This window comes from Ptychodera flava, chromosome 21 (assembly GCF_041260155.1).
Source record: "Ptychodera flava strain L36383 chromosome 21, AS_Pfla_20210202, whole genome shotgun sequence".
Lineage (NCBI taxonomy): Eukaryota > Metazoa > Hemichordata > Enteropneusta > Ptychoderidae > Ptychodera > Ptychodera flava.
In genome coordinates, this window is record NC_091948.1 from 16,024,946 (window position 1) to 16,050,333 (window position 25,388).

Here is a 25,388-nt window from a genome sequence, read left to right on the forward strand (position 1 = left end):
GCCATGTCAGGCCAACTTTTTTGAAAGCAGTTTCTGCTATACGAAAACGATTCAGTTGGATAGACACTTTGCAGAAAAAGAAAAATAACACATGAATGAGAAAGCAAATGATACAAGTATTTTCTTTCTGTTCGATACACTTTCAGTCTTTAACCTTTCTTCAGTATGCTCCTCACGCCCCCCCCCACCCTAAGGATGCTTACAGTCCTTGCCCTCACTCCTTGCCCCAGCCTCCTAAGTATCCTCACGGTCCTTGCTGTCACTCCTCAGTATGCCCTCATTTCTTGCCCTCTTGCCTCAGTGTGCTCACAGTCCTTGCCCTCACTCCTCAGTACCCTCACAGTCCTTGCCTTCACTCCTCAGTATCCTCACAGTCCTTGCCCTCACTCCTCAATACCCTCATAGTCCTTGCCCTCACTCCTCAGTTCACTCATTGTCCTTGCTGTCACTCCTCAGTACCCTCACAGTCCTTGCCTTCACTCCTCAGTACTCTCGAGCTCACAGTCCTTGCCCTCACTCCTCAGTACCCTCACAGTCCTTGCCCTCACTCCTCAGTTCACTCATTGTCCTTGCCCTCACTCCTCAGTGTGTGTTCTCTGTCATTGCCTTCACTAGACTTCTGCCCTCTCAAGTCATAAGTTCCACCTCCTGAAGTGTCTTAAATACGTCTGCTTTACTATGGTAGCTAGCCCATCATGGATGAAGTTTGTGGGGGAGGGGGGTTACAAGTGGATGGGGCATGTGCATATCAATTTATGTTGCAATATGATCAATGTACTATATGCAATGTACATGAATGTTGTGATGTAGCCTTATAGTTTATACTGGTCATGTTGTCTGCACATCACTACTATATGCTACATGTATGCATGTTTTCAAGGTACAGGCTTGTCAAAGAAAAAAGCGATATCAGTGACATGCATGGATCAACAGCTTCCCAAAAAACAGTTGATCCTGCGGGGACTATATCATTTATGGTGATTTGTTCTGCAATAAAGCAGGTGTATATATGACAAGCATACATAGGTATCATTTTGATTTATAGAAGTTATGTATGAAGTATGATTCATTGAATATCATAATCCAGTGTTATGAGATGCTGACATTTTGGCTTTTAGACATGTAAGAAAACCTTCCAAATGTGGAAGTTGGTGGATCTGTGACATTGTATCTAAGTCAATACAAAGGGGAAAAAATCATGAATATAATAGTTTGGTTTGATTTGTGTAATTACAGCATCAGAGAGCGCTGAACAAATCCATTGAACAGATGAGTGCTATCTTTTCTGATTTTCAAGACGATGGTTGGGAGGAAATTAGCAGTGAAAGGTAACACTCCAAATGAAAATTTACAATAAAAATCACAGTGTACAATGATGAAAATTTATTGGATGCACCTGGAGAGAATTTTAAATGTTTTGTGTGTAACATAATTGTTCCAATCATATAATACATGATTGTCTTTCCCAACAACACCATTTATCAATCAAAATAATTGATTTGTTTAATGTTTTTTCCATTGTATCATTTCTGTAACTAAAATGGCAGCTGATTTGTCATCATTCACTGTCCTTGCCATGGCTAAAGTTTTGTCAGAGCATTTTTACATTGTCGTGAACTTCAAAGAAAACTTTTTTAATGATACAGAGATAATTTCCAAGAACAAAATTCTTTCATCCAATGTTGTCGGTTTTTTTATTATATGACAGTGGAGCAGAGACTGGTGAAAGTCTGGGCTGTCAAATTGTAGAATCTGCTAGAAAGTACAAACCGCATGGGAAAAGCAAAATAAAGAGACATAAGGCAAGAGATGAGAGCACTCCAACGAAAACAAAACCAACAAGTAGACAGGTAAGAAAACCTCATCCACAGACTTTACTGTAACACTAATTTCAGCAGAATGTGTCTGGCGGCAGAAAAGTGGGAAACCACTTTTACATGTAAATTCATACGAGGACCCAGAAGTCTTTAATTCATGTTCGTAAAACCATATTTTCAATTTTGTCAGTTGTATTTGGTTACTGCACCACTGGTTTTTCTGTCTGAATCATCCTCTATCATTGTAAGTTTTTTTGTGTAGTAATTTCCATGATCTTGTCTCATTTGAACAGATGGCGTCAGTTCAGAGCCATATTAAACGTCTCGCCAGAGCCTATGATGAGGAACCTGTAGAGAAGTGTGGGCATAACAACATTGCTATACAAACAGATGATGGTAATGTCATATTTCAATTCATCATACTATCTTGAATTGATCCAATCAACAGTTTGATGAACATGTGGTTAGGATTCAGTGCTTTTTTATGAAGATAGTTTGCGAATTTGTTCACACCAGGCCGGTAACGTTTCTTGAGTCAAAGTGGACTCTTGTACTGACACATCATACCCACTTCTGAAATACTGTGATGACCTATTAATCTCATTCTGTAATCTTCAAACATTTATCATGTATTCATATTGTAGTGTACTTACAGTAGTTTAATACTGATTACATCACTACGTCAGTCATGGCCGTTTGTCCTTCTGATACGTCATCCATGTATGCACTCGCTATCACTCATGCATGTATGTTGCGAACTGATCAAAATTTCATGGTATACCTGCCACCGGGCTGATTTATCACTTAATTATGGTATCGCCATGACTAGCTGCACTTTTTCTTCTTTCAAATACAAATTTGCCAAACATACGTCTGTGACTAATGATGGACGTCATCACTGATTCATCTGGTTGCCAATTCAGAAGCCTTACAAGACACCACGTAACAGGTGTACTGGGACTCTAACCGCGTTGAATTCATTTTTAACAGAGATAGCAGTCACCAGAACGCCGAGACGATTTATTGACATGGGTGTTGGTGAATACAGCGTTGATGAAGGGTCAGAGAGCGATTCCACGTTGATCAGATCAACAGGTGAGAGTTCCATCATTCTGTGATGAAATTCTCAGAGTTTACCAGAACCATGGATGTTTTGGCAGAAGCTGTCATGTCAAAATTGCCCCCCCGTTTCACTTTAATTAATCATCATCCAATGTGACACTAAACTGTATGGAAATGTGACATCAGTCTGTGATCCTGTCTGTTCAAAACAAAGTTGATGTAAAGATTGATACTGTGGAACACACGTCATGATGAAAGTTAGTCACCTTCGTAAGTATCATAATCAGTGAGTGACAGAAACTTTTGAATGTATTTGATTTGATCTCCGTAGTCAAACAAAGAGACATGGCCACGTCACCACATATTGGACTTCACAAACTGGGTAAATCGTTGAGTAAAGTTCACAGCAGAGCTGAGAGCCCTAACATCAGCAGCTTGAAACAAAGACTTGCTTCATTACAACAACAGGTAAGACCATGGCACAAGGACAACTGGAAAGTCCGTAGTATGGCAGTCTGATCACGTTCCTTATCAAATGAATTATGTCATCTTTACCTATTTACTTGTCCAATATTGGCAGTATACAATGGGGTTGTTTACCTATTCAGTGGTCCAATATTGGCAGTATACAATGGGGTTGTTTACCTATTCAGTGGTCCAATATTGGCAGTATACAATGGGGTTGTTTACCTATTCAGTGGTCCAATATTGGCAGTATATAATGGGGCTGTTTATCTATTCAGTGGTCCAATATTGGCAGTATACAATGGGGTTGTTTACCTATTCAGTGGTCCAATATTGGCAGTATACAATGGGGTTGTTTACCTATTCAGTGGTCCAATATTGGCAGTATACAATGGGGTTGTTTACCTATTCAGTGGTCCAATATTGGCAGTATACAATGGGGCTGTTTATCTATTCAGTGGTCCAATATTGGCAGTATACAATGGGGCTGTTTATCTATTCAGTGGTCCAATATTGGCAGTATACAATGGGGCTGTTTATCTATTCAGTGGTCCAATATTGGCAGTATACAATGGGGCTGTTTATCTATTCAGTGGTCCAATATTGGCAGTATACAATGGGGCTGTTTATCTATTCAGTGGTCCAATATTTGCAGTATACAATGGGGCTATTTACCTATTTAGTGGCCTAACATAGGCAGTACACGATTGGGCTGTTTACCTGTTCAGTGGTCCAACCTTAACAGCATACAGTGTGGCTGTACCAAACTGTGGAGGTATAAAGTTTGAAAGGTCTGTAGACATTAGCTGAATTTGTGCTGCAGTTTCATCGAGACTGAAACTGTCAATGGTACAGCAAAGTGGACGGATTGACCTGAAATTACCGCAGCATTACTGCTGTGTTTGAAAGTAATTATTTTGCAATGCTGAGTGAAATTAGATAAACTGCGTAACATCAGTAACATTTACAAGTTAACCGCTCTTAAGAAAACACAGACACCAAGTCGTCAGCTCCCTCCATCACTCTGCTGGTTTTACTGGGTATCACTATGCGGAAGGATAAAATACATTCAAACAATGTCTAGCAGAGACAGAGGTTACTTACTACCTACATTTATTTTGATAACTTATTGACCACATGACAAGTGAGCTCGTACATTTTCCAACCTCTTCTCCGGCATGTGACAAAAATTCCTGCAAAATTCATGGGATTGTTATAGATGAACTGTGCTGGAATGGAACAGAGTTGACTCATCTTTTCCAACATCTCTGCTGCATTTGACAGTATTTCAATCTGTCACTGTAAATATAATTCCTGGGAAGTGGCCAGTGCTTGAATTGTTGCATGAATGTTCTGGGTTTGGACTCAAGAGGGCGCTATTGTCAAGATGCACCGGCTCGCCAACTGAGTGTCATCATTGTCACGTTTCAGGTATCTGTACTGAGAGATTCCAAGGCATCGATACAGAAGACATTGAATGATGAGAGAGAAAGCAAAGAACAGATACAGTCAGATTTCAATCTCTGCAATCAGAGGCTGAAAATAACCAAACAAACTGTCCAGGTAATGGTAGGACTTTAGTCTGTCAAACTTTAGAATCGGTCATCTGTAAAAATAAAATTTGGAAGTATGATCAGTCTGCAAAGAATATTCAAGAGCAGAGAATCAAGACTTTGTTGACTTTGACATAAAAATGGTAAAAACCAAATGTGAGCAGTTACATAAATTTGAAACGGAAAGACAAAAATTTGTGGAAATGTGTATTTTGTAAATTTTTTCATCTTTTTGTCAAATGTCAGAGCTTTGACAAATAATGCCCATTGTTTCCATTTCATTCAAAGTTAGACTCTACTATAGTGATTTTATAGATTGTTCATTCCAAAAGCATTTCACGATGTGGTTAGACTCCCTTTTCAGAGAGAGCCATCACGTTGGTGAAGTCCAGAATGTGAGTGTTACATGCGTAGATTTTGCATTCCACATTTCATCAGAGATCCTAAACCCATTCAGCTATTTCAAAGGATATTGTGCTAACCACATTTCATAATCTGTTGCTAACAATTTTTTTTTCTTCACTCACAGAAATTGACACAGGAGCTGGAAAACTGTCAAACCATGAAAGAATCTTTAGAGCGCCAGCTAGAGACCAAGATAGAAGCATTGGAAGGGTCAGAGGTCGTGTATGGTAAACTACCCAGTGCGAGCAGTGCCACAACCAACAAACATACAGACACTGAATGGAAACAAATAGAAAGCAGACTGAAAGTGAGCATTTTAACATGACAGTGTTTTTTGAAAGATCAACTTAAAAAAATATTTACAGGATAAAATAAAACTAATGCTTCGCAGTAGTTTAAAGGGTGGCTATCATATTGTATACAAGTCCTAAAAAATTCAGTTTGTTGATTCATATTGATATACTGATATTATACACAGAATGGTCTTTCTTGTGAAAAGATTTATTGAAATACAAACATTGCCGGCATGATTGCTGAATCAGATATAATTTGAACACTTTGTATGATAGATAGTCTTGCATTTCAAGACTTCAACATGTGGCTTATCATTCATACTATAATTGTCTCAAATTGAATGAATTAATTATTACAGGGACAAAGTCGCTTTTTTTTACCTTTTTATGATAATAAAAAAACATGGAATGCTTACATACATAAAGTCATTCAGTATACAAAATGATCACAGTACATAATTACTGCAAAGTGTCAAAAATACCCCTTTGCTAAGTGCAAACGATAATTTGTAACCTCTCGATAAAATTGATTTTTCCTATTCTTTCTTGCTTTAATATGACAAATGAACATTGCTCCAGTGTAATGGAAGGCTGCTATCCTTACCTATATGAAATGCACCATCAGTTAAGATTTCATTACAAACGCTTGCATGTGGTTAAACTTTATGTAACAGTGTATGATCAGCTATGCATGATGAGCATTGTGCAAGGAATTTGATGCAGACCATAAAATGTTTCAATGAATGTTAAATCATGTCTGACTGCAAGCAGAGTTGAAGTTTGCAATAGTTCCTGTCCAGTAAGTCAGCATGTTTCAAGTCAAACAACACAAACAACTTCATATCAAATAAAATTCACAGAAAAAAAAAACTTAAAAAAGAGTGATTTTGTCCCTTTTTAAGGCAGTGAATAATAACAAACACTGAAGAATAATATGTGTTCCCATAGTTCACCCATCTATGACATTTTCATCAACATACCAACAACATAGTCCAATTTTCCCATCTTTTAGTGTTACAACAGTTTTCAAAATGTTTCATTTTTTTATGAACACAAAGAGTTCTACCAGTGAGGTGACCAGACAGGCTGGAGTCATTAAAACTTTAAAGAGTGAAAATGAAAGCCAAGTGGAGCAGTTGAAGTCTTTGCAAGATAAGTGAGTAACATTTACATGTAATGTTCTCTGCATTATTGAGACTTATTATCACGAATTTTTTCAAAACAATTAAAGCTCCATAAGCTGTATCTTTTGGCTATTCTTCCAGAACTTTTATTTTGTGGTTTCCCTACACTTTCTGCATTGAATCCCTAAACTGTAATTCAATGCCAAGTATTTAGCATATCAACACAACCCATGTATGAGTATAATCTCCATTGTTTAATATTGTTGAAAATTGTATTCAAGTCCGGACTAGAATTCATTTGTAAACAATAAACAATGATCACTGCACACATACAAGCTGTGTTAACAAAAAGAATACTCAAAATTTCAGCATGACAAACGGATTAGGGTCAGACACGATAGTTGATATACAGAAGCAGAATACTGAAAAACTTGCCACAACTTACAGCTTATGTCCCTTTAATTTAGTATTTCTGAATGTTAAATTCCTGCCTCTAGATTGTGTTGTAGAGATCTTACTCAGTTGTGTGTACATCAAATTGTTTAATAATTGAATTTTAATAGCAAAGGACATATTTTCCAATGGAAAAGTACCAAATAATTATTTTTTAATGATAAGGACTGGTTTACTCAATGTTGTCATTCGTTGATGACAAATAAACTTAATGACACTTTTAAACAGCTAGATGGAGATTTCTCTGTTAAATATGTAGATACTGGTATCAGTCGGTGAAACTTTATAAAGATTGCAATCTAGCAGTAATTCTTTATGTTACTCACTGTACTCTGCAATATAAAATACATTTTCCTTGTATCCAGAATGAACAGACTGGAAAGGGACATTTCACAGAAGCGGTCACTGATTGAAGATCTGAGAGCCAAAGTGAAATCTACGCAAGAAGAAAAGAAATCTGACACAGACACAATTGTAAGTTAATGGAGTAAGCAACAATGCAAGTGTGAGTTCAACATTGGTCTCAAATGGTCCTGCTTAGTTTCCCAATTCATGTGAAATCCAGAAGACAAAAAGTAAAATGTTTTGCTACTAAAGTGAAGAGTATGTGTTTATATAGAAATTTCTGTAATACCTATGATAATGAAACTATTGTATCTTTGGGGGGGAAGAGAGAGAGAGAGAGAGAGAGAGAGAGAGAGAGAGAGAGAGAGAGAGAGAGAGAGAGATTGATTTCTGGTTTTTTGCATCAGATTCATTTTTTGCATTTTATAATTTTTAAACAGAAAAGTTTAGAAGAAAAGATAAAGTCCGTCACAGAGGGCAGCGATCAGAAGAAATCTTACACAGAATCTTTAAAGAAAAGAGTTTCAGCCCTGACCAAGGAAAAACATCAGTATGAAGAACTCTACATGAAAACCAATGCAGAGCTGGAAAAGAAGGTAATTGGAAAATCACTGAACCTGACACCCCCATTTCTCTATGGTTAGGTCCATCCATCCAGATACAGACAATAAGGAAGTTGCAAAGTAAAGTCATTACAATTAGAAAGCTGTGTCAGCTTATGCAGTGTACACAGTCAAAATATTAATTATTGTAACCTTTTTGGACAAAATGATCCCACCCCTACAAATGGAAAGTCGCTTCTATAATGATTTGCTGCTGCATCAATGAATTTGTGACATTTCTTTTCTTTTCTCTCTTGGCAATCTCTACAGACTAGGCAACTGATCGAATCCCAAACCAAGAGAACAGAAGCGGAGAACACAGCAACGGAATTAGAAACGGCAGCCGCGCAACAACTGTACGGACTGGCAAGTCGCAGCGAGTCTGCTCTCGAAGCGGTCAAAGCCAAACTCAAGAAAGCTCACCTCAGAATTCAAGAACTGAATCAGTTTGTAAAGGTCTGTATTTCGAATATGCCTGTGATGTTTGCAACAGTCAAGATATATCCAAAACTGATCCAAAACTCATCATAGTTCAAAGAAACTTAATCTAACACAGAAAAATTTGTGTACTGTCATACTTCAATATTTCGTTTTAAGGTGAAACTGCTATTATTATTATGCTATTAGTATCTGTATATTTGTATGGTTATGTTTCAATGACACAGAAATTACAGCCAATGTGTCATAATCATATAGACAATTTTAATAATCATTTAGACAATGTCTATCAATCAGGATATCCAAGAACAATAGTAATACCTAATGTATAGTCAAGACTACTGTAATATTTCAATAAAAATACATATATCGAAAATATTATTTACATTTCAAAACTTTCACCATCAGATACTTGCTGCTGAATTATTGAATCAAGTTCAAGATGCGAGAGAATTGGTCAGACAGGCTAAGAAATCAAAAACAGAGAATGGATCAAAGAAAGGCCAGTCTATGAGTAAAGTCCACTCCTTAGCGTCGTCCATACTCAATATGAGTGAAGCTGATGTTGAAGAGTTTATGAATTCCACTGAAGCAACTCTTGAAGAAGAAATGGTGAGTTGAAAACTTCTGATTGATTTTGACGTTTCTCTGAAGAGAATATCACTCATACCAGTAATATTCAAAACAGCTTTTAATACCTTTACATTATTCATTATGTATGTATCTGTGTTGAAGTGGTGTTGGAGTCCTGGAATTTCAAACCTGTCATAGAAAATATGTAATACTGCTTGGAAAACCTGTGAAAGTCAAATCTTATGACAAAACTTAACAAGTCATGTACAGTGATGTACAAAGAGTGGATGTTGAGTTGAAGATTTCATCACACTTGTCATGCAAAATATCCTTAGAAAATGGTCTCTTTCAATAGAAAATACCTTTTGAAATCTTCAAAAGGTCACAGAAAGTCCTTGATTTTAATGTAAATGTCAATTTACCGCATAAAAGCCAAGACAAATACGAGATGCAAAGTCAAAATTTTCATTGTTCTTTTTCATGATTGGTGTAGGTGATGTTTTACAAAGTAAAATTTTCTCTTTTTTTCATGATTCATGGTATAGTTACATGACACGTGATGTTTTTACAAAAATCATGATATACAAAAACATGGGGAATTTTAGCTTCATTTTTTGCAAACCTGTTGAGGGCGCTCTGATTTGCTTTGACTGGTTAGCTCACAGATACTTTTGACATGTTAGATTTACACTACGTCTATTTTCATCTGAAAACAGGCCACAGAAAAACTCGAAGAACACAGACAGGACACACAATGGAACAAACGCTGGCAGGCAGCCGTCAATTCAAAAGTTCCATTTGCAAGGAACTGATGGAAATTTTGATGGAAAAAGTCACGGAACGGGATCATCTTCTCTCAAAAGTAGAAACTACGCCATCAAAACCAACAAAAACTTACCAACTGTAAAATTATTAGAAAAACTCTCTAAAATCAAAGAAAAATTATATTTTATCCACAACAAATTGCTATTTTTCTACTCTATTTAAATAATGTGTATAACAAAATGATTTCCAAGATTTATGTTTGATGTAATTATTTGCATGTTTAGATGTAAACATTGTACTTTGTCAAATGGAATTTATTTTTTTGCAAATTTTATATGATTTGATGTCATGCTAGGTGCTATAATCATAATCATTTAAGTAAAAATACTAAAAGTGCTTAAGCTTGATTTCAAACTTATTTTAATAATCCATGGATGTTTTGTTAATTATTTATTCTCAGAAGTTCAAGGTTAGACGTTGATATCATTTCGCTTTTAAAGATCTGGGAATGAAAAAGGTTTCATGTATCGACCACAATTAATGTACGGTATCATTTTCTGACATTTTTGTACTTCAAATATCTTTCTTGTCATTGTATATGTTTGTTTTAAGCCCAAAAGCTTGAATGTTGCCAAAAAAACTCAAAAAGCATCTGTCAAATATCCCATCACATCAAAAATTTAGAAATCATATTTTTTTATTGTAATTGTTGAATACTCAAAACTTTTTTCATCATTTTCATGTACAAATTTTCAAATTTACAGATAATTTGATTGTACATAGTTACAGAGATCATCCACCTGATACACATCTGCAAAAAGTGTGATTTCTTCCAATTGTCGTCAATACACAATCTGAATACTTGAAATGTGTGAATATCATTGATGACACAGCAACTCAATGCATTATGATACCCTTGTTCAATCTGAACCCTTACAAAAGCAAATGTTTACAATCTTGCCGTTTCAGCGGTTACCATAGTAACCGTGCCTTTACACAAGATTTTGTATTTGTTTTGTTTTTTTTCTTTTAAGATATTTTGAATCACTGTTAATTGCCATGAAACAGTCAAATCTACAAATTTGATCCAGAAATTAATTCAGATGATATAAGGGTTGAAATTTGGGAAAATTGCATCAAAAAGGATGGGACTAATATTGAAAACAAAATGTAACCTTTTAAGCATGGTGTTTGTATTTTGTTTTGTATAACCGTGACTGCATCAGTTCTTTTTTTATACATTAATTTATTGCATGACGTGAATGTTGATGTGCATATTTTGTTCGTGTTTTCTAGTCTGTGATGTGTGAAAATGTTTCATAAATCTCCAGTAAAACTTGTTGCTTTTGTTTTGCAGGTTTGTTGTTTACGGCTCCATCAGCTGTTACTAGTGAAATATTTTCTAGTATTTTTGTTTTATTTGGAGAAACATAGTTTCTTGTTCTATTCCCACCAAAATCATTTTCAAATACCAAGTATTTTATATTGAAAAAACGCAGCCTGTACATGTGTGATGTCTGATGTTATCAGTGACAACTGAAGTTTAAGTCTGGACTACCCTACCGGTAGAATTCAGTTATCTGCAAGAACACATATTGTAAACAAAGCTTTGAGTCAAGATTAAAAGTAGTGTGTGTTTCAGCATCCTTCATAGGGAAAAGAAGAAACTGTATTTTGTTTTCTTGAACAAAATTATTGAAAATATTACCATAAGACAGCTATTTTCCATGAAAGGTAGTATGCTCACCAAAATTGAACGACTTAAACTTTTGCTCAAACTTTTCTTAACGAAACTTTGCAACCATTCTCTTACCAACTCAAGAACAACCAGGGGTCACCATGCAAATTTTACTACAAAAGAAACAAAATATCCAATATTTACCAATATTTTGAAATTCAAAATGGCTGCCATATCAACTCTAACGAAAAATTACGTTTTGGATTTTCATAAAACTAAGAGAGTGAACCTTTATTTTTACCACAAGAGCTTCAAAATGACCCCCCAATAGTGGTAGATCAGAAAAGAATCGTTGAAGTTTGAGTCAGAATATCTGTCCCAAAGGCGCATTTTAATTTTCAAGCAAGACTCTCCACTCACATTTCTCTTCAAAAATTAAGTTTGTTAATAAAGATACTTCACAACTGATGGAATGTAACAGTGTGATTTGTCTAATTGGCTTACCTTTGTAAAGATTGTCATGAGATGTGACTTTAGCATGTACAATGTCACCGTACCCAGACCCAGTATATCAAACAAATGATCTGCACAGACATGGATATTGACACTCATAAATAACACAGAGTAGCAGCGCTCAGTTTGCACAGAGATATAGCAAGGCCAACAGTTTAATGATGGAGTTTATTACAACCCTAGACTTACTCCAAGTCTGTGGGCATACTAAATATCAAAACAGAATAAATTGAAGGAATGAACTTCAGCAGACTGTCAGGCTAGGTGGTGGGCTGGTGCTTAGATCGTGGAGTGAACGCCTTGGCTGGACAGTAACTGCTCTGATGAGACAATCAAAACGACTGGGGGCGTCTATAATGATCCATATGATATAAGAATTGTACCAATAGAGCACGTCCATGATTTTGGGAGGTTGGGCAATTGTTAAACAATGTCTCAAGCCATAGGGGACAGTCTACCATTATACAATACTGGGTTTGTTGCTTTGTAGAAAATATTAAAAAAGAATCTGTATTGAAAGCTGCCATGACTACTTTTCGCATGACAAATTCCATGCATGCTGACAAGCAGATTGTTTTAAATTTGGTTCTCTAGCACACTACTGTATTCTGACGAACAACTTCTGGTCCACACAGCATGGTCAGGTCAGCAAAGTGTTTTGCAATGAGACGGGGGTCCCAGCCTGAACATCATTCAACTAGCTTCACTTTCCAACACCATCCAGCAAGGAAATTCAACATTGGAACAAATGAAAATGAGGGTCTTTCCACACTTTGACTGTCACTAAATTTGCAGTGATCTAATATTCAATTGTACCTTAAATTTTTTGATTCATGAGGTAATCTTTCTTTATATTTAAATAAAATTTCACTTTTACCTGAAATCATCATTGACATTTTTCAATTGATAGTTGCTGATTGGTTGGCTTTCATCTCATGTGAGTTCTGATTGGAAATTCTATAGCCATTATGAAAGGTGAAGCTAATATTACAAATCTTGGCAGCTAATTTTTATCTGCTGGAGATTCTAACTGCAAACTACAGCATCTATTTTCCTGTCATGTATTATTGGCACTGCTGCACTAGCATTGCATTTCTACTTTAGAATACTTCTCAAGACAGTGAAGCATTCCTTTGCTACAAAGTAAGACATCTCTGCTAGCCTGTCTGACCATAACTTTTTAGGATGTCAGAGACAAAAGTTAAACGCATGACACCATAAAGTTGACGCCCTGCCTTGAAAGGGATGTTTCAAATACAAAGAGGCACGGTGTCTTCCATGCAATCCACAAAGTGCAAAAATATTAAGCAATGGCATCATTATTATAATAAATTATTTATTTTCTCGACATTTGATATATAAAAAATTTGGCTCGATGAATCTGGTACTGTATTTGAAAATCATTTACATTACAATACAGACATGGAAATAAATAAAAGTGATAAAGAACACACTAAGAAAATTAACATCAGTGAGTTTTGAAATTCTAGTTTTGACTGTGAGGAACTGATCTGGAATTGTCTTGTATGTATAAATATAAAGTTGGCATCAAAAACTGAACTACTGTCTTGTAGAAAAATATAGAAACACAACAAAAACACTTATTCCCTCCACCTGGTAATAAAAGTTTACAAAAATACACAAAAATTCCTTTTTTTTCTGAAAATTTCTTGGCTTATTCAATATATCTTACACAGGCAATATTCAATATTGTACATTCTTCCTTTGAATAAATTCTCAAGTTGGCAATTTTATGAATTTTGTGCAAATGTCATCTAGCGGCAAATTCAGATTATTGTGCAAAAAATCAAAATAGAATTAAAATGCGAGCTCTGAAAAAATATGGTAGGAAAACTTGAAAAATTGTGGCTTTAAAGGAATTGATTTTTGATTATTCAGGAAAATCACTGGTGACAGACTAAATTACATGTTCGAAATCTCTTTATCATTCATAGCAGAGTGACAAATCAAATTATGAGAAAACAATGGTCAGTGGTAGGAAAACTCTACCATAAAACTGTTTCATTTGCAAATACGTCGTAAGTCACTATTGAACTGAGAATAGCATCAAAAGATAGTTGTTACTGATACACAGCTTGTGTTAAAGCTCCATTTCCTGACACTGTTGTAAATTTTCAGTACTTCTGTTGCTTTTCTAAAAATACACTTTCTTGTCTATACAGTCTGTACACGTTGTTGACAACTGAATTCTTGCTGGAAATAGAATTCATCTGTCAACGACATTGCATTAGTAGACTATGAATTGTACAGGCAAAGCTAACCCTTTGTATTTCAACTTATTTTGTAGGAAGACCAACAATTTAAGGAAATCATGTTGTTTTAATACTGTCAAAAATACAAAACAATAGAGACAAAAGTTGTTTAGCAAGTGTCCTTTAACAAGTTCTCTGAGACCTGATAAAATTCACTGTAACACAAATAACTTTAACAAGAGTAAAAATTCTCAAAACAAATTGATTTCCATTTCACTGACATTTTGAAATTATGACAGAAAGATATTTTGACACCGCGAAATTACAATTTGAAAAAAAGAATCTTATAGGTAAGACATTGGGAATGACATAAGATCTACCAATATGTATGCCTGCAAGGTGGTTGTTGCTATGTATATATATATATATATATATATATATATATATATATATATGTTGGGTACAATTTATTCTATAGAACTATTACGACTGTACAAAAGAAAGTGATCTCTTTGTGTAACCTGGCATGGTCCTTTCAAGTCGGAAAACTTTAAGTACAAGTTTATAATCTTACAGATTGAATGTGTCACATTCTCTGAACATTTGAATTTTATCATTTTTGAGAGATCATTTACTTTCTACATGTCTGAAAGAAATCATTTTAAAATTTGAAATTATCATTTTCTCAAAGTGGAAAAAAGATACAGCTAGTTTCATTGATGTACATGTTTACAAGATACATTGATGAAGATTAACTATTAAAATAACATTGGAGTAAATTGATAATGAAAAATCATTGAATCAATGAAAGTATATGTACAGTGAATTGTCACTTTTTTGCTGACTGTGCTATGGTGCAAAAGAAATAACTTAACTGTGGATGAATCCAAGTGATAAAGAAAATGAGGCTAACATGACTGTCACTGGTGGCTAAAATGACTATTAAATGACTCACTGGTGGCTAAAATGACTGTTAAGTGACTATCACTGGTAGCTAAAATGACTGTCACTGGTGCCTTATGTGACTGTGACTGGTGGATAAATTGACTGTTGGCTAAAATAACTGTTACTGGTACCTAACATGACTGTCACTGGTGGCTAAATGACTGTTAAGTGACTGTCACTGTCGGATAAAATGACAGTCAATGGTGGCTACAATGAGCATTACAGATGGCTAACATGACTGCCAATGGTGGCTACAATGACGGTTAAATGACTGCCAATGGTGGCTAAAATGACTCACTGGTGGCTAAAATACCATTACAGATGGCTAAAATGACTGTCGTTGGTGGCTACAATGACTGTTAAATGACTGTCACTAGCGGCTGAAATGATCATGGTGGCCGACACTTGCTGTCACAGACAAAGACAACTCACACTCTACCACCAATGGGAAAATCATGGCTTAGTCGTCTTCTATGAGACTTCCTAGGAGAAGGGTGTCTGCAAAATAAAACAATTCAATATTATCAGTCAAAATGCCTCGTCCTTTAGTTTTTTATACGAGAAAGACATTACAATAATATCTGGTTTCATGAAAATGATATTTGATCAATGATTGAAATACACTACACACTCTGAAATGACTCTGTAATCTAGACATTGAAAATGACACAACATTTGAAAATGTTTCTGTTTACACTGAAGTATTACAAGACAATATGATAATGGAGCACACTTAACAAAATGATAGAGCAGAATTTAAATAAATTCTGTGATTAAACACTGTACTGAACATTGAACAGAACAAAGCAGCACATTTCACGTAACAGTACCATGTAATAGCACACTATTGTACATTGCACCACACTGCACTACACTGCACTACACTACCTACACCACACCACAAACAACACAGCAAAACAGACATCAAATGAAACAGAACACAGTTTGTCACAACACCAGATCAATACGACAAGACACACACTGCACACAAGAAGCAGAGATTAGAATAGACATTGAACAATACACTTACAATGGAGAACGTGATGATGGTTTAGGAAATGATCTGGACAGACTAGAACTTACAGATTTCCTGCTGTCTAATGCTGAGTTATCAACTTCTTCTCTGTAATCAACAACAAACATCAATGAATCATGTTACAACAATCTGTAGATGTCATCTTTTTTGCAAAGCAGTTGCTTTTCAAATTCTTATACATGATTTTTATCACAGCAAAATTCAAAACAACTAGACTTTATAGTAAACCATTGGGAAATAGGAACTGTTCGAATTTTTCATCAAAGTCATTTTTTATTGCCAGCCCCTATAATAAAAATACCGCAATTATTCGGTGTCGCTCAAATTTGATCAGAATTGGTATATACCAGTATGGGTACCAAAGATCAACAATACATATTGTTTCTAACTGTTCAGTGCAGGAAAATTCTACGCTGATGTTATGACAATGATTTCTGCACAGTACAACCAGAAAAACAACAAGAAATATTTAAACCAGCAAAAAAAGAATGGCAAAAGTAAATAAGGTCTGAAACTTTAAGTACTGGAGTTCAACTTTAGCAACATGCATAGCAAAAACGTTTAGTCCCTCTTAGTTGGACCATAGACAGTCTTCCCCCCCTCTACTGTCTATGGTTTGATCTGGTCTGTTAATATGTAACAGTTCATAAACAATGACAGGAAATGACTCAAGCCTGTTTCAGACACTGGCCATCACTACTGCACATTTGCAGGATTTCGCTTTTTCTTACCTCATTCGCACATTTTTGACACTGATGTGTTCATTTGAATAAATTCACATCTCAACCCTGCATCTAACCTGTACACCAAATACTGAGATGGTAGCTTTGGCAGTATGGGAGCCTTTGTGTGTGACGGACATACATCCGCACATACCCACAAATATACAGACACAGACGCCACTCAGACTCATCATATAAGCTCTTTTTGGTATTTATATATAAACCAAATATGAGCTAAAAACAAATGTTTGACACAATGAGCAAATTTATTTGCCAACTACTTAACATTAAAAGCCATGCTAAGACAGCGTACCATGCATGACAGTGTGATGTCCCACCTTACCAAGCATTACAATGTGACATCTTAGCTTACCATGCATTACAGTTCAACTTTCACAGAGTGATTTATTTGTGAATGACTGATATTACCACCAGACATTAGTTACTCCGACAACATTGGTAACTCCTCAATTTAGACAGTACGTCTAGTTCCCGTATTGCCAACACTTCAACACAAACCACTGTAATATTACTTTAAGGTAACCTATATTCATGCAAATGAAAATCTTCCTTGACAGGTCATGAACCAATCAGAGGAAGTGTACTATTGTCACCTTTGACCTTATTTTATGCAAATTTTAGTAGCCATTACCTCAAGGGTGCAAAGTCTTCAGCATAACTTCTCTCTGGTTCGTAAAGGGGACGTGAACGTCCAAACGATCTTTCAGATGGCATTTCAAATCCATTTCTATCATACCTTGGTCTCTCATTACCTGGGAAATCAGCCTGAAATATAACCATGTGCAATGTTATTATAATTCACAATCCTGGTGAATATTGAAAATCAATCAAACGTGATGAAGAGATACATAATTAACATAATTACATAGCTAATCATACCATACTTATATTTTTAAATTTTAGTATTCAGACAGCAATGGCAATACATTAATGCTGACATCCACACTGGGAACTGTTCATCAGGTTTACAAACATTTTGATGCAGTACCAGGGCTCGAAAATTTTTTTTTAAATTCACTTGTCCGGAAGAAAAATTCACTTGCCCTGAATTTCAGATGATATAAGGAGTAAATGTGTATGGTTTTATTCATGTCATTGTAAAGAAACAGTAGCTGTAACTTACTGATAAATTTGTGTCCTTATTCTGTGTATCAAAAATAATATCTTATGTAACGTGTACATACACAGTGTTTCACCCAGCTTTTGCTAGCGCTGGGATACAGTGACCCATAGTAGGTCTTAATGGGGACGAATTAAATTTTGGGGGGACATGTAATGTATTTCAATAAAACAACACCGGTACATTGTCATTGTGTGTCATCATGACCTGGTACCTTGTGTTAAATAGGCAAGTCAGGTAGGTGCACTAAGGGTAAGTATATAATAGGCCACCGGTGTTGTGTCAAATTGTGCCCATGTGAAAATTTCAGTATCATTTAGTTTACTGCTACCATGTGATATGTACATAAACTGCAGGGTTCCCCTAAGTCACCAAAATGATTAGCCAACTCATTAGCCACATCAAAAATGTTGTAGCCACTTTGAGCAATTTTTAAACAGTTTATGATCTCAAATGTAGCAACAGCTTTCTCGGCATTCAGGATTTCCTAATTTTACAAATCAAGATGTTTTGTATGTTGTTCATGATAGTTTTTACATTAAAGAAATATTTGTTTAGTTTTTATTACATTAATTATCTGTGTTTTTTATGACATTGAAGGGATTGACATACTTTTTCATTTCTTGTGGTAAACTTTTGCCACAAGACATAATTCAGTTGCAATTCTAAAAATACCGCAATTATACGGTGTCACTCGAATTTGATCAGAATTGGTACATACCAGTGTGGGTTAACAAAGATCAACAATAAATGTTGTTTCTATCTGTTCAGCGCAGGAAAATTCTACGTTGATGTTATGACAATGATTTCTGCACAGTACAACCAGAAAAACAACAAGAAATATTTAAACCAGAAAAACAAGAATGACAAAAGTAATTAAGGTCCGAAATTTTAGGTACTGGAGGTCAACTTTAGCAACATGCATAGCTGAAAGGCAGCTGGCCCCTCTTAGTTTGACCATGGACGCTCTTCCTCCCCTCTACTGACGGTCTTCCTCCCCTCTACTGTCTATGGTTTGGAGAGTTCTGTTAATATGTAACAGTTCATAAACAACCCTCTACTGACGGTCTTCCTCCCCTCTACTGTCTACAACTCCCCTCTACTGAAGGTCTTCCTCCCCTCTACTGTCTATGGTTTGGGCAGTTCTGTTAATATGTAACAGTTCATAAACAATGACAGGAAATGACTCAAGATAAGTGGAGTTTGCCTGTCACTCCTGCACACATGCAGAAATTCCCTTTTTCTTACCTCATTTGCACATTTTTGACACTGATGTGTTCATTTGAACAAATTCACATCTCAACCCCTACATCTACCTGTACACCAAATACTGAGACGGTAGCTTTGGCAGTATGGGAGCCTTTGTGTGTGACGGACATACATCCGCACATACCCACAAATATACAGACATGCAAATCAATTCAGCTTATACGATAACCTCACATTGGTATACCAAATGTGAGTAAAAATCAGGTAGCAATGTGAAGTGTATATTACCACAGATACAGAATACTTCTGCAGCATTGAGTCAGTGTTCACAGTATGACAACTTATCATACATATACACTACAAGCTCCTTATGTGGTTTTGTTAGCCACACAAATACAAATTTTCCATGTAGAAGAAAGCATTCGGTAGCATAGTGACAGTGTAGATACAAGTATTGTGGTGTTGTGTCATAGTTGTGATCAAGCAGGCTCAATAGCATCTTCAGCATAAGTATTTTTCTTGAGACAAAACGGGTCAGGTCGAAATCCTTTAAAACAAGACACAATGATATTGTTCAATTCATTTCCCAATGTTTTAAAGAGTAAAAATAGTTTTAATGATAATGATAACATTGTAGCCCGGGAACATTTTCATTTGATATTTTGATATCATCAAGAAATATCTGGTGATGTTCACGATTACATCATTAAAGTGGAGGAATCTGCAGAAATATTAATGTGATGATTTGAAATGGATATGCTTACTGCAACTACTGTTGACAATTTCCCTTTGCCATAACTGTTAATAAAATTTAATTTAAAACTGACAGTCAAGCTAAATGCCATTAAATTGGAAAGCACCAAGAAATTACTTTTATCATAAGATTGTACCTATAAGACCTCCCTAGGTGGTTTCTTTTGAACCATAATTGTGTACTTAAGGGGTCTTCATTCATGACATCACATAAGATGACCAAGATTTGACCTTTCAGAAAACCTCAAGTTTTTCTCCTTTTCCCTTGTATTCTGACCCTGTTTGTGAAGATTTCCTTTGAAATAATGGTTTTTACTATCAAACTGAGTAATTGCAGACCAAATTTTGATTCAAGCAAAGTAGGGTAAAACTTGGACTAAAAAGGACGACCGGTACGCGGGACTCACATGGGCAAAGCCAAGCCTCAGTCTATTCATGGTTGTTTACTTCCATGATGTATTGTAGCACGGTCAGTCCACGAGGGACTGAGAGGTGATTGCAGTATCAAACAGCAACAATGTTTGCTTCACATACCAGGGAATTTGTAACTTTGTAGAAAGGAGAGTAAAGTGTTTCAAGACATTGTAACTTTGTAGGAAGGAGGGTAAATTGTTTCAACACCTTACAACATTTTATTGTAAGCTGTAGTTTTCTGTTGAGGAGGCATCGTGACATGATTTCATGAGAAGAAAAAAACATGAGAGCGTGCAAAGACGTCAATATTTTGCCATTTTGTAACCAAGCAAAACAGAGCTATTCTATCGGCCGGCCATATCGAAAGCAGTATACTCAAAGAACTAGAGAGTGGCAGCGCGTACGTACAGTGGCCTCATTGAAATTCACTTGTCCGTCGGGCTGGGAGAATGTTGTTTTCACTTGCCCGGACTCAAAATTCACTTGTCACGGGCGTCGGGCGGCGAGAATTTTCGAGCCCTGAGTATTACTCTTTATTCTGGTCTTTGAGGAACTGTCCCTCTTTGGCAATATTTGAAGCAACTACTTTACAATTGTCAGTTCACTGACATCAAAACTTGAACAGAATGATAGATTCTATTTTTGGTATTTATTTTAAATGGATGAGCGTTACCACTGCAGCAACAAGGTCATTAAACTCCGCAAATGTGGTCAGAAATGGTATTGTTCAGCAAACTCACCTCATCATATTCTCTCCTGCAAGCTGCACTGAATTCCTTCTTCAATGTTTCGATGTGTTTTTTATGGGATTGAATTTCTCCTTCCAATACAGACACGCGTGACATTAAAGCTTGTTGAACATCATTTATGGCGACGACTAAATTCTAGAAATTACAAAAAGAGATGTTCGACCATTAAAATGCATGACTTTGTTTGCCATACAGCTGACTTCATAAACTATATCAATACTGAAATATTCTCATCAAAGATACAAAATGCTCACAATTACATTCTATGTCAGGCATGTTTTCATGCATTTCTGAAGCACAGAATAAAAATCTTGAGATTATTGTGATGTGCTGAAACAAATAATGATTTTGATGATTCAACAGCAAACCACAGAGTAATGGATTTTCATTCAATGAAATATTCATCAGAAAGAAAATGGATTTTAACTTATGATTTCTCAATCATGAATTCTTCAAATTGTTGAAGAGTGCTGTGGTATACAGATGGTCATGTACATACCACTGAAACAAAGACTAAAAAGCTGAAAATCACACGTAGTAGTTCACATCCGATATCTTGTATCCATGCTGACATGGATTCACATTTACAATGGATCTCTCCCTACCCAAATCATGTACTGAAAACGGCCAGGCTGCATTGAATCACAAGAACATGATTGACATAATGAAAGCATCTTGTAAAAGGGAGTTCAAATACTAGTGCAAATAAAAAGACAACAAATCAAATTTTCAGGATACAAACCACGTCAGGATAAGAACACTGGATGTGGAGCAATAAAAAACAGACACTTTGGCTACAACCCTCCATTGTACACAGTGACTGTCCTACTCATGCTTTTACCATGTTGTTATCCTGATTTTCTGGTTTCTATCCTGAAAATCCAGTTTGTTGTCATGATTGACATACCTGAGATGCCAGCATTTCAGGACCCATTTTCATATCTCCAAGAGTTGAGGGAAGGAGCTGTAAATCACAAGACCAATAAAAAAGTTAGCCATATTTTCAATCATAGGTAAGAGTTGACTAATTTCTTGCTGCTAATACTTACATACAGACTAAACAGCTACCTCTACATTAGCAGAGGCAGTAAACCCTCCAGGCAAAATTGTTGTGCCAAGACTCAAGAAAGTTACTTTGGCACAAGAAAATTTGACATATTACATATACATTGTGCTGACATGAAGACATTTCCAGAAATTCCTAACTTGACTCAAAGAGTTTGTGAGTTTGGGAGTGAACTGACTTGGGAATTCTATCACAAATTTGCTTCTCATAAATTGACTTATCCCTTCACACCTCTTTCAGCAAATCAACGATCACAAGAAAAGTGTCAATGTGATGCAGTCTAGTGTTATAAATCATAGGTATATTTATGTTTTGACAAAGCTTACCTTTGGTAAAGACGTATCAATGGTTGTAGGCGATGTCCTGGCTGATAAGATTTGATGTTTGTGTTGTACCAGCGTATTCTCAACAGAACGCATGTAATTACTTAAAACTTCTTTCTCTCTGGTTGGCAAAAACATTCAAGAGAAATGTCAAATCTTTTGAGAGCAGACTCTCCAGGAAGATACAAAACACATACAATTGTAAAATGCAAAAAATTAAATGTTCCACATTATTTTGACAACTGCCACTATAAAGAAAGTCAAAAAAAGTGCATTTGTCAAAATGTATTTTTGAATGTATCTTTGAAAATTGCCAAACATATATCATTACAAAGTATGCAGTTATTCGATAAGATGAGTGGGAGAAATCAAAGTCCATGGTAAATTCATGACAAAGTCAAAGCTTTGAAAGATGAAAGTAAAGAGCGCCCTCAACCGGAGACAAATTGCTACTGAGTATCAATCTACCTGAGTTACGTGACTCTCTTGATTTGAACAGCATACAATACCATACCTCTGAGCATTGTAAACTTTTTCTATTGAATTATTGAAATTTGTTCTGACAATGATATGGCCACGGACAAATAATACAGAATGGCAATACAAGGGAGAATACTTTGAGATTAAATATTATGCAGTCTGTTTGATATCGTAATAAAATGTCAACATAACAAACATTTCATATTTAAATATAGTCTCTGACTCAGATTGTTTCAAAGCTGCCACCAGAGGGCATCATCTGGCACCCCTTACCTTGCTGCTAGTCTAAGGGTACTTTCTGCATCATAGACTTGTTCTTGGAATTGCTTCTTATCATTTTCTAGTTGTGATATATTTCTATTCAACTGTCTTATTGTCTGCTCTCTTCTCTTCATTTCCATCTTGGCCTCGGACAGATTCTATGAAATAATCAACAATTGATTTTGCTCACATTATCTGAGATGGTAATATCCACATAAATGTATTTTGTTCGGTGTTTGTATGGAAGGATGTGATCAGAAAATGTTTGCATAGTTCTGCTCATGTAATTGGAATTGTTTTGTTGGTCTGTAAATTTATACATCTTTGACATAACGATTTAGCTTTTTATACAGCAATATCATAGCAAGGTTCGAGAGTATTTCAAACAGTACAATACATAAGCTCTTCTGTTCAAAAAATGTAGGTTTTATGACTGCAAAATATCAGCCTTTTTCATATACCTCAAGCCACGTTCCTGTGTAATACCGCTATGGGGAAAAACACCCTCACACTTGCGTAATAATTTCCCATACTGCGCCCAGGCGCACTTTGTCCAAATATGGCCAATCATATGCATTTCTGAACTACCTTCATGCTGGTTACTACACAAGTTGCTGTCTGTGAATGTTCCACATGTAAGCAAGGCCAGCGCAAGATTCAAACAGTGAAAAATGTTCATTATCGCATGCAACTTAGCAGAATATAATTGTAACAACATATTTGCCATTCCATAAGGCATATGATTAAACCTTTACGGCCTTGGCACGTATTTTGTGGACCATGGTTATACAGATATGGGCCCTCACAGGCTCAGACCCTTCTAGCACATGACCTTGGTCTACAAAACCCATTTCAGGGCTGTAAAAAGATTATTGCTCTCCATGATTCTCAGATCAAAACATCACTTTAAGCTACATTTTATGTAAGCTTTTTCATTCCCACATTTCATTTGTATTTTCTCATCAACCATGTCTTTATTGTTGAGTCATTTTTTTTTAATCCTGTACATCGACAAGTTATCATATTGCCCTTAGCAGCACACACACATATTTAATATTCCTCATATCCTCCATACCTTAGCAGCCTCGGCTATAGCAGCGTTTCTTTCCAACTCTTCATTAGAATGAGCATTTAATCTGATACTGAGCTCCTCTAGCTGGCTGCTCTGTTCATTCAATAATTCCTGTGCTTGCTGTTCCCGCTGCAAAGCGTTGTTCAGTTCATGGCATATACTGTCAAATCTTTCCACTGCTACAGTGTTGTTCACCTACAGGTCAACATGGATCAAAGGTCAAGAGGTCACATGATATCGAGTTACTTAATTGAAAATAATTATATGTCATAGGTCATATATAACTAGCTGAACCAATTCACCCTTTGCTTATAATCATTTTTCACATGATACAGAATATCTTAGAATTAAAAACACAAGGCAAAATAAAGATTTTAAATTCCATTCAAGTATTACTTTTCTAGGATATCAGAGTACACTCACTTCATCCCTGAGTTTGACAACTTCTCCTTCAAAGGCAGCTAATCTGGTTGTCTCTATCCTCAAGTCTTCATTTTCTTGATGAAGTTGTACATTATCAAGCCTGACAGCTCTCCTATCGACCTCAGCTGTATGAAGCCTCTGTGTGAATTCCAGGATGTGTTTCTGTAGGCTTACCATGGTTTGCTGTGAGGTAAGCATAAATAGTAAAGCATATTTTAAATTTTTCGTGTGTAAACTACCAGTAGCTAAGGTATAGTCTGCGCCTCGAAAGTGAAAGATTAAAACTTTAGCTCGAAGTATCCTCAATGAAACTTTCAGCCATTCTCTTACCAAATCAAAAATAGAAATCATGGGTCAATGTGCAAAGTATGGTATTGGTGAAATAAACTACCTGGCATTTACGATATTTGAAATTCAAAAAAGAATCAAAATGGACACATTCCTGTATTAACTCTAAAGAGAAAAATAACATTTCTGATTTCCAAAAGACTAAGA

General features: G+C 35.8%; 2 protein-coding genes across 7 annotated transcripts in view; one reads left to right on the plus strand and one right to left on the minus strand.

Moving 5' to 3' along the window:
* The window catches only part of LOC139121541 (centlein-like), a 56,694-nt gene extending 44,653 nt beyond the window's left edge, over nucleotides 1–12,041 (plus strand). For both annotated transcript variants that reach the window (XM_070686525.1, XM_070686524.1), the window contains exons 22-34: nucleotides 1,237–1,328; nucleotides 1,709–1,850; nucleotides 2,111–2,213; nucleotides 2,808–2,912; nucleotides 3,211–3,347; nucleotides 4,776–4,907; nucleotides 5,427–5,609; nucleotides 6,654–6,751; nucleotides 7,538–7,646; nucleotides 7,958–8,113; nucleotides 8,390–8,575; nucleotides 8,966–9,169; nucleotides 9,847–12,041. In XM_070686525.1, the coding sequence (XP_070542626.1) occupies nucleotides 1,237–1,328; nucleotides 1,709–1,850; nucleotides 2,111–2,213; nucleotides 2,808–2,912; nucleotides 3,211–3,347; nucleotides 4,776–4,907; nucleotides 5,427–5,609; nucleotides 6,654–6,751; nucleotides 7,538–7,646; nucleotides 7,958–8,113; nucleotides 8,390–8,575; nucleotides 8,966–9,169; nucleotides 9,847–9,942 (1,743 nt within the window). In that variant the 3' untranslated portion in view covers nucleotides 9,943–12,041. The remainder of the gene's footprint in view (nucleotides 1–1,236; nucleotides 1,329–1,708; nucleotides 1,851–2,110; nucleotides 2,214–2,807; nucleotides 2,913–3,210; nucleotides 3,348–4,775; nucleotides 4,908–5,426; nucleotides 5,610–6,653; nucleotides 6,752–7,537; nucleotides 7,647–7,957; nucleotides 8,114–8,389; nucleotides 8,576–8,965; nucleotides 9,170–9,846) is intronic.
* Nucleotides 12,042–14,920: 2,879 nt separating this feature from the next.
* Nucleotides 14,921–25,388, minus strand: part of LOC139121540 (coiled-coil domain-containing protein 171-like) — a 34,276-nt gene continuing 23,808 nt past the window's right edge. For 4 of the 5 annotated variants that reach the window (XM_070686519.1, XM_070686520.1, XM_070686522.1 and 1 more), the window contains exons 21-29: nucleotides 24,894–25,076; nucleotides 24,474–24,665; nucleotides 23,411–23,556; nucleotides 22,661–22,778; nucleotides 22,176–22,232; nucleotides 21,260–21,403; nucleotides 17,655–17,788; nucleotides 16,275–16,367; nucleotides 15,499–15,742 (exon numbers count right to left, since the gene is read on the minus strand). In XM_070686519.1, the coding sequence (XP_070542620.1) occupies nucleotides 15,673–15,742; nucleotides 16,275–16,367; nucleotides 17,655–17,788; nucleotides 21,260–21,403; nucleotides 22,176–22,232; nucleotides 22,661–22,778; nucleotides 23,411–23,556; nucleotides 24,474–24,665; nucleotides 24,894–25,076 (1,137 nt within the window). In that variant the 3' untranslated portion in view covers nucleotides 15,499–15,672. Of the gene's footprint in view, nucleotides 15,743–16,274; nucleotides 16,368–17,654; nucleotides 17,789–21,259; nucleotides 21,404–22,175; nucleotides 22,233–22,660; nucleotides 22,779–23,410; nucleotides 23,557–24,473; nucleotides 24,666–24,893; nucleotides 25,077–25,388 lie in introns of all 5 variants that reach the window. The other variant, XM_070686523.1, reaches the window with a different exon arrangement.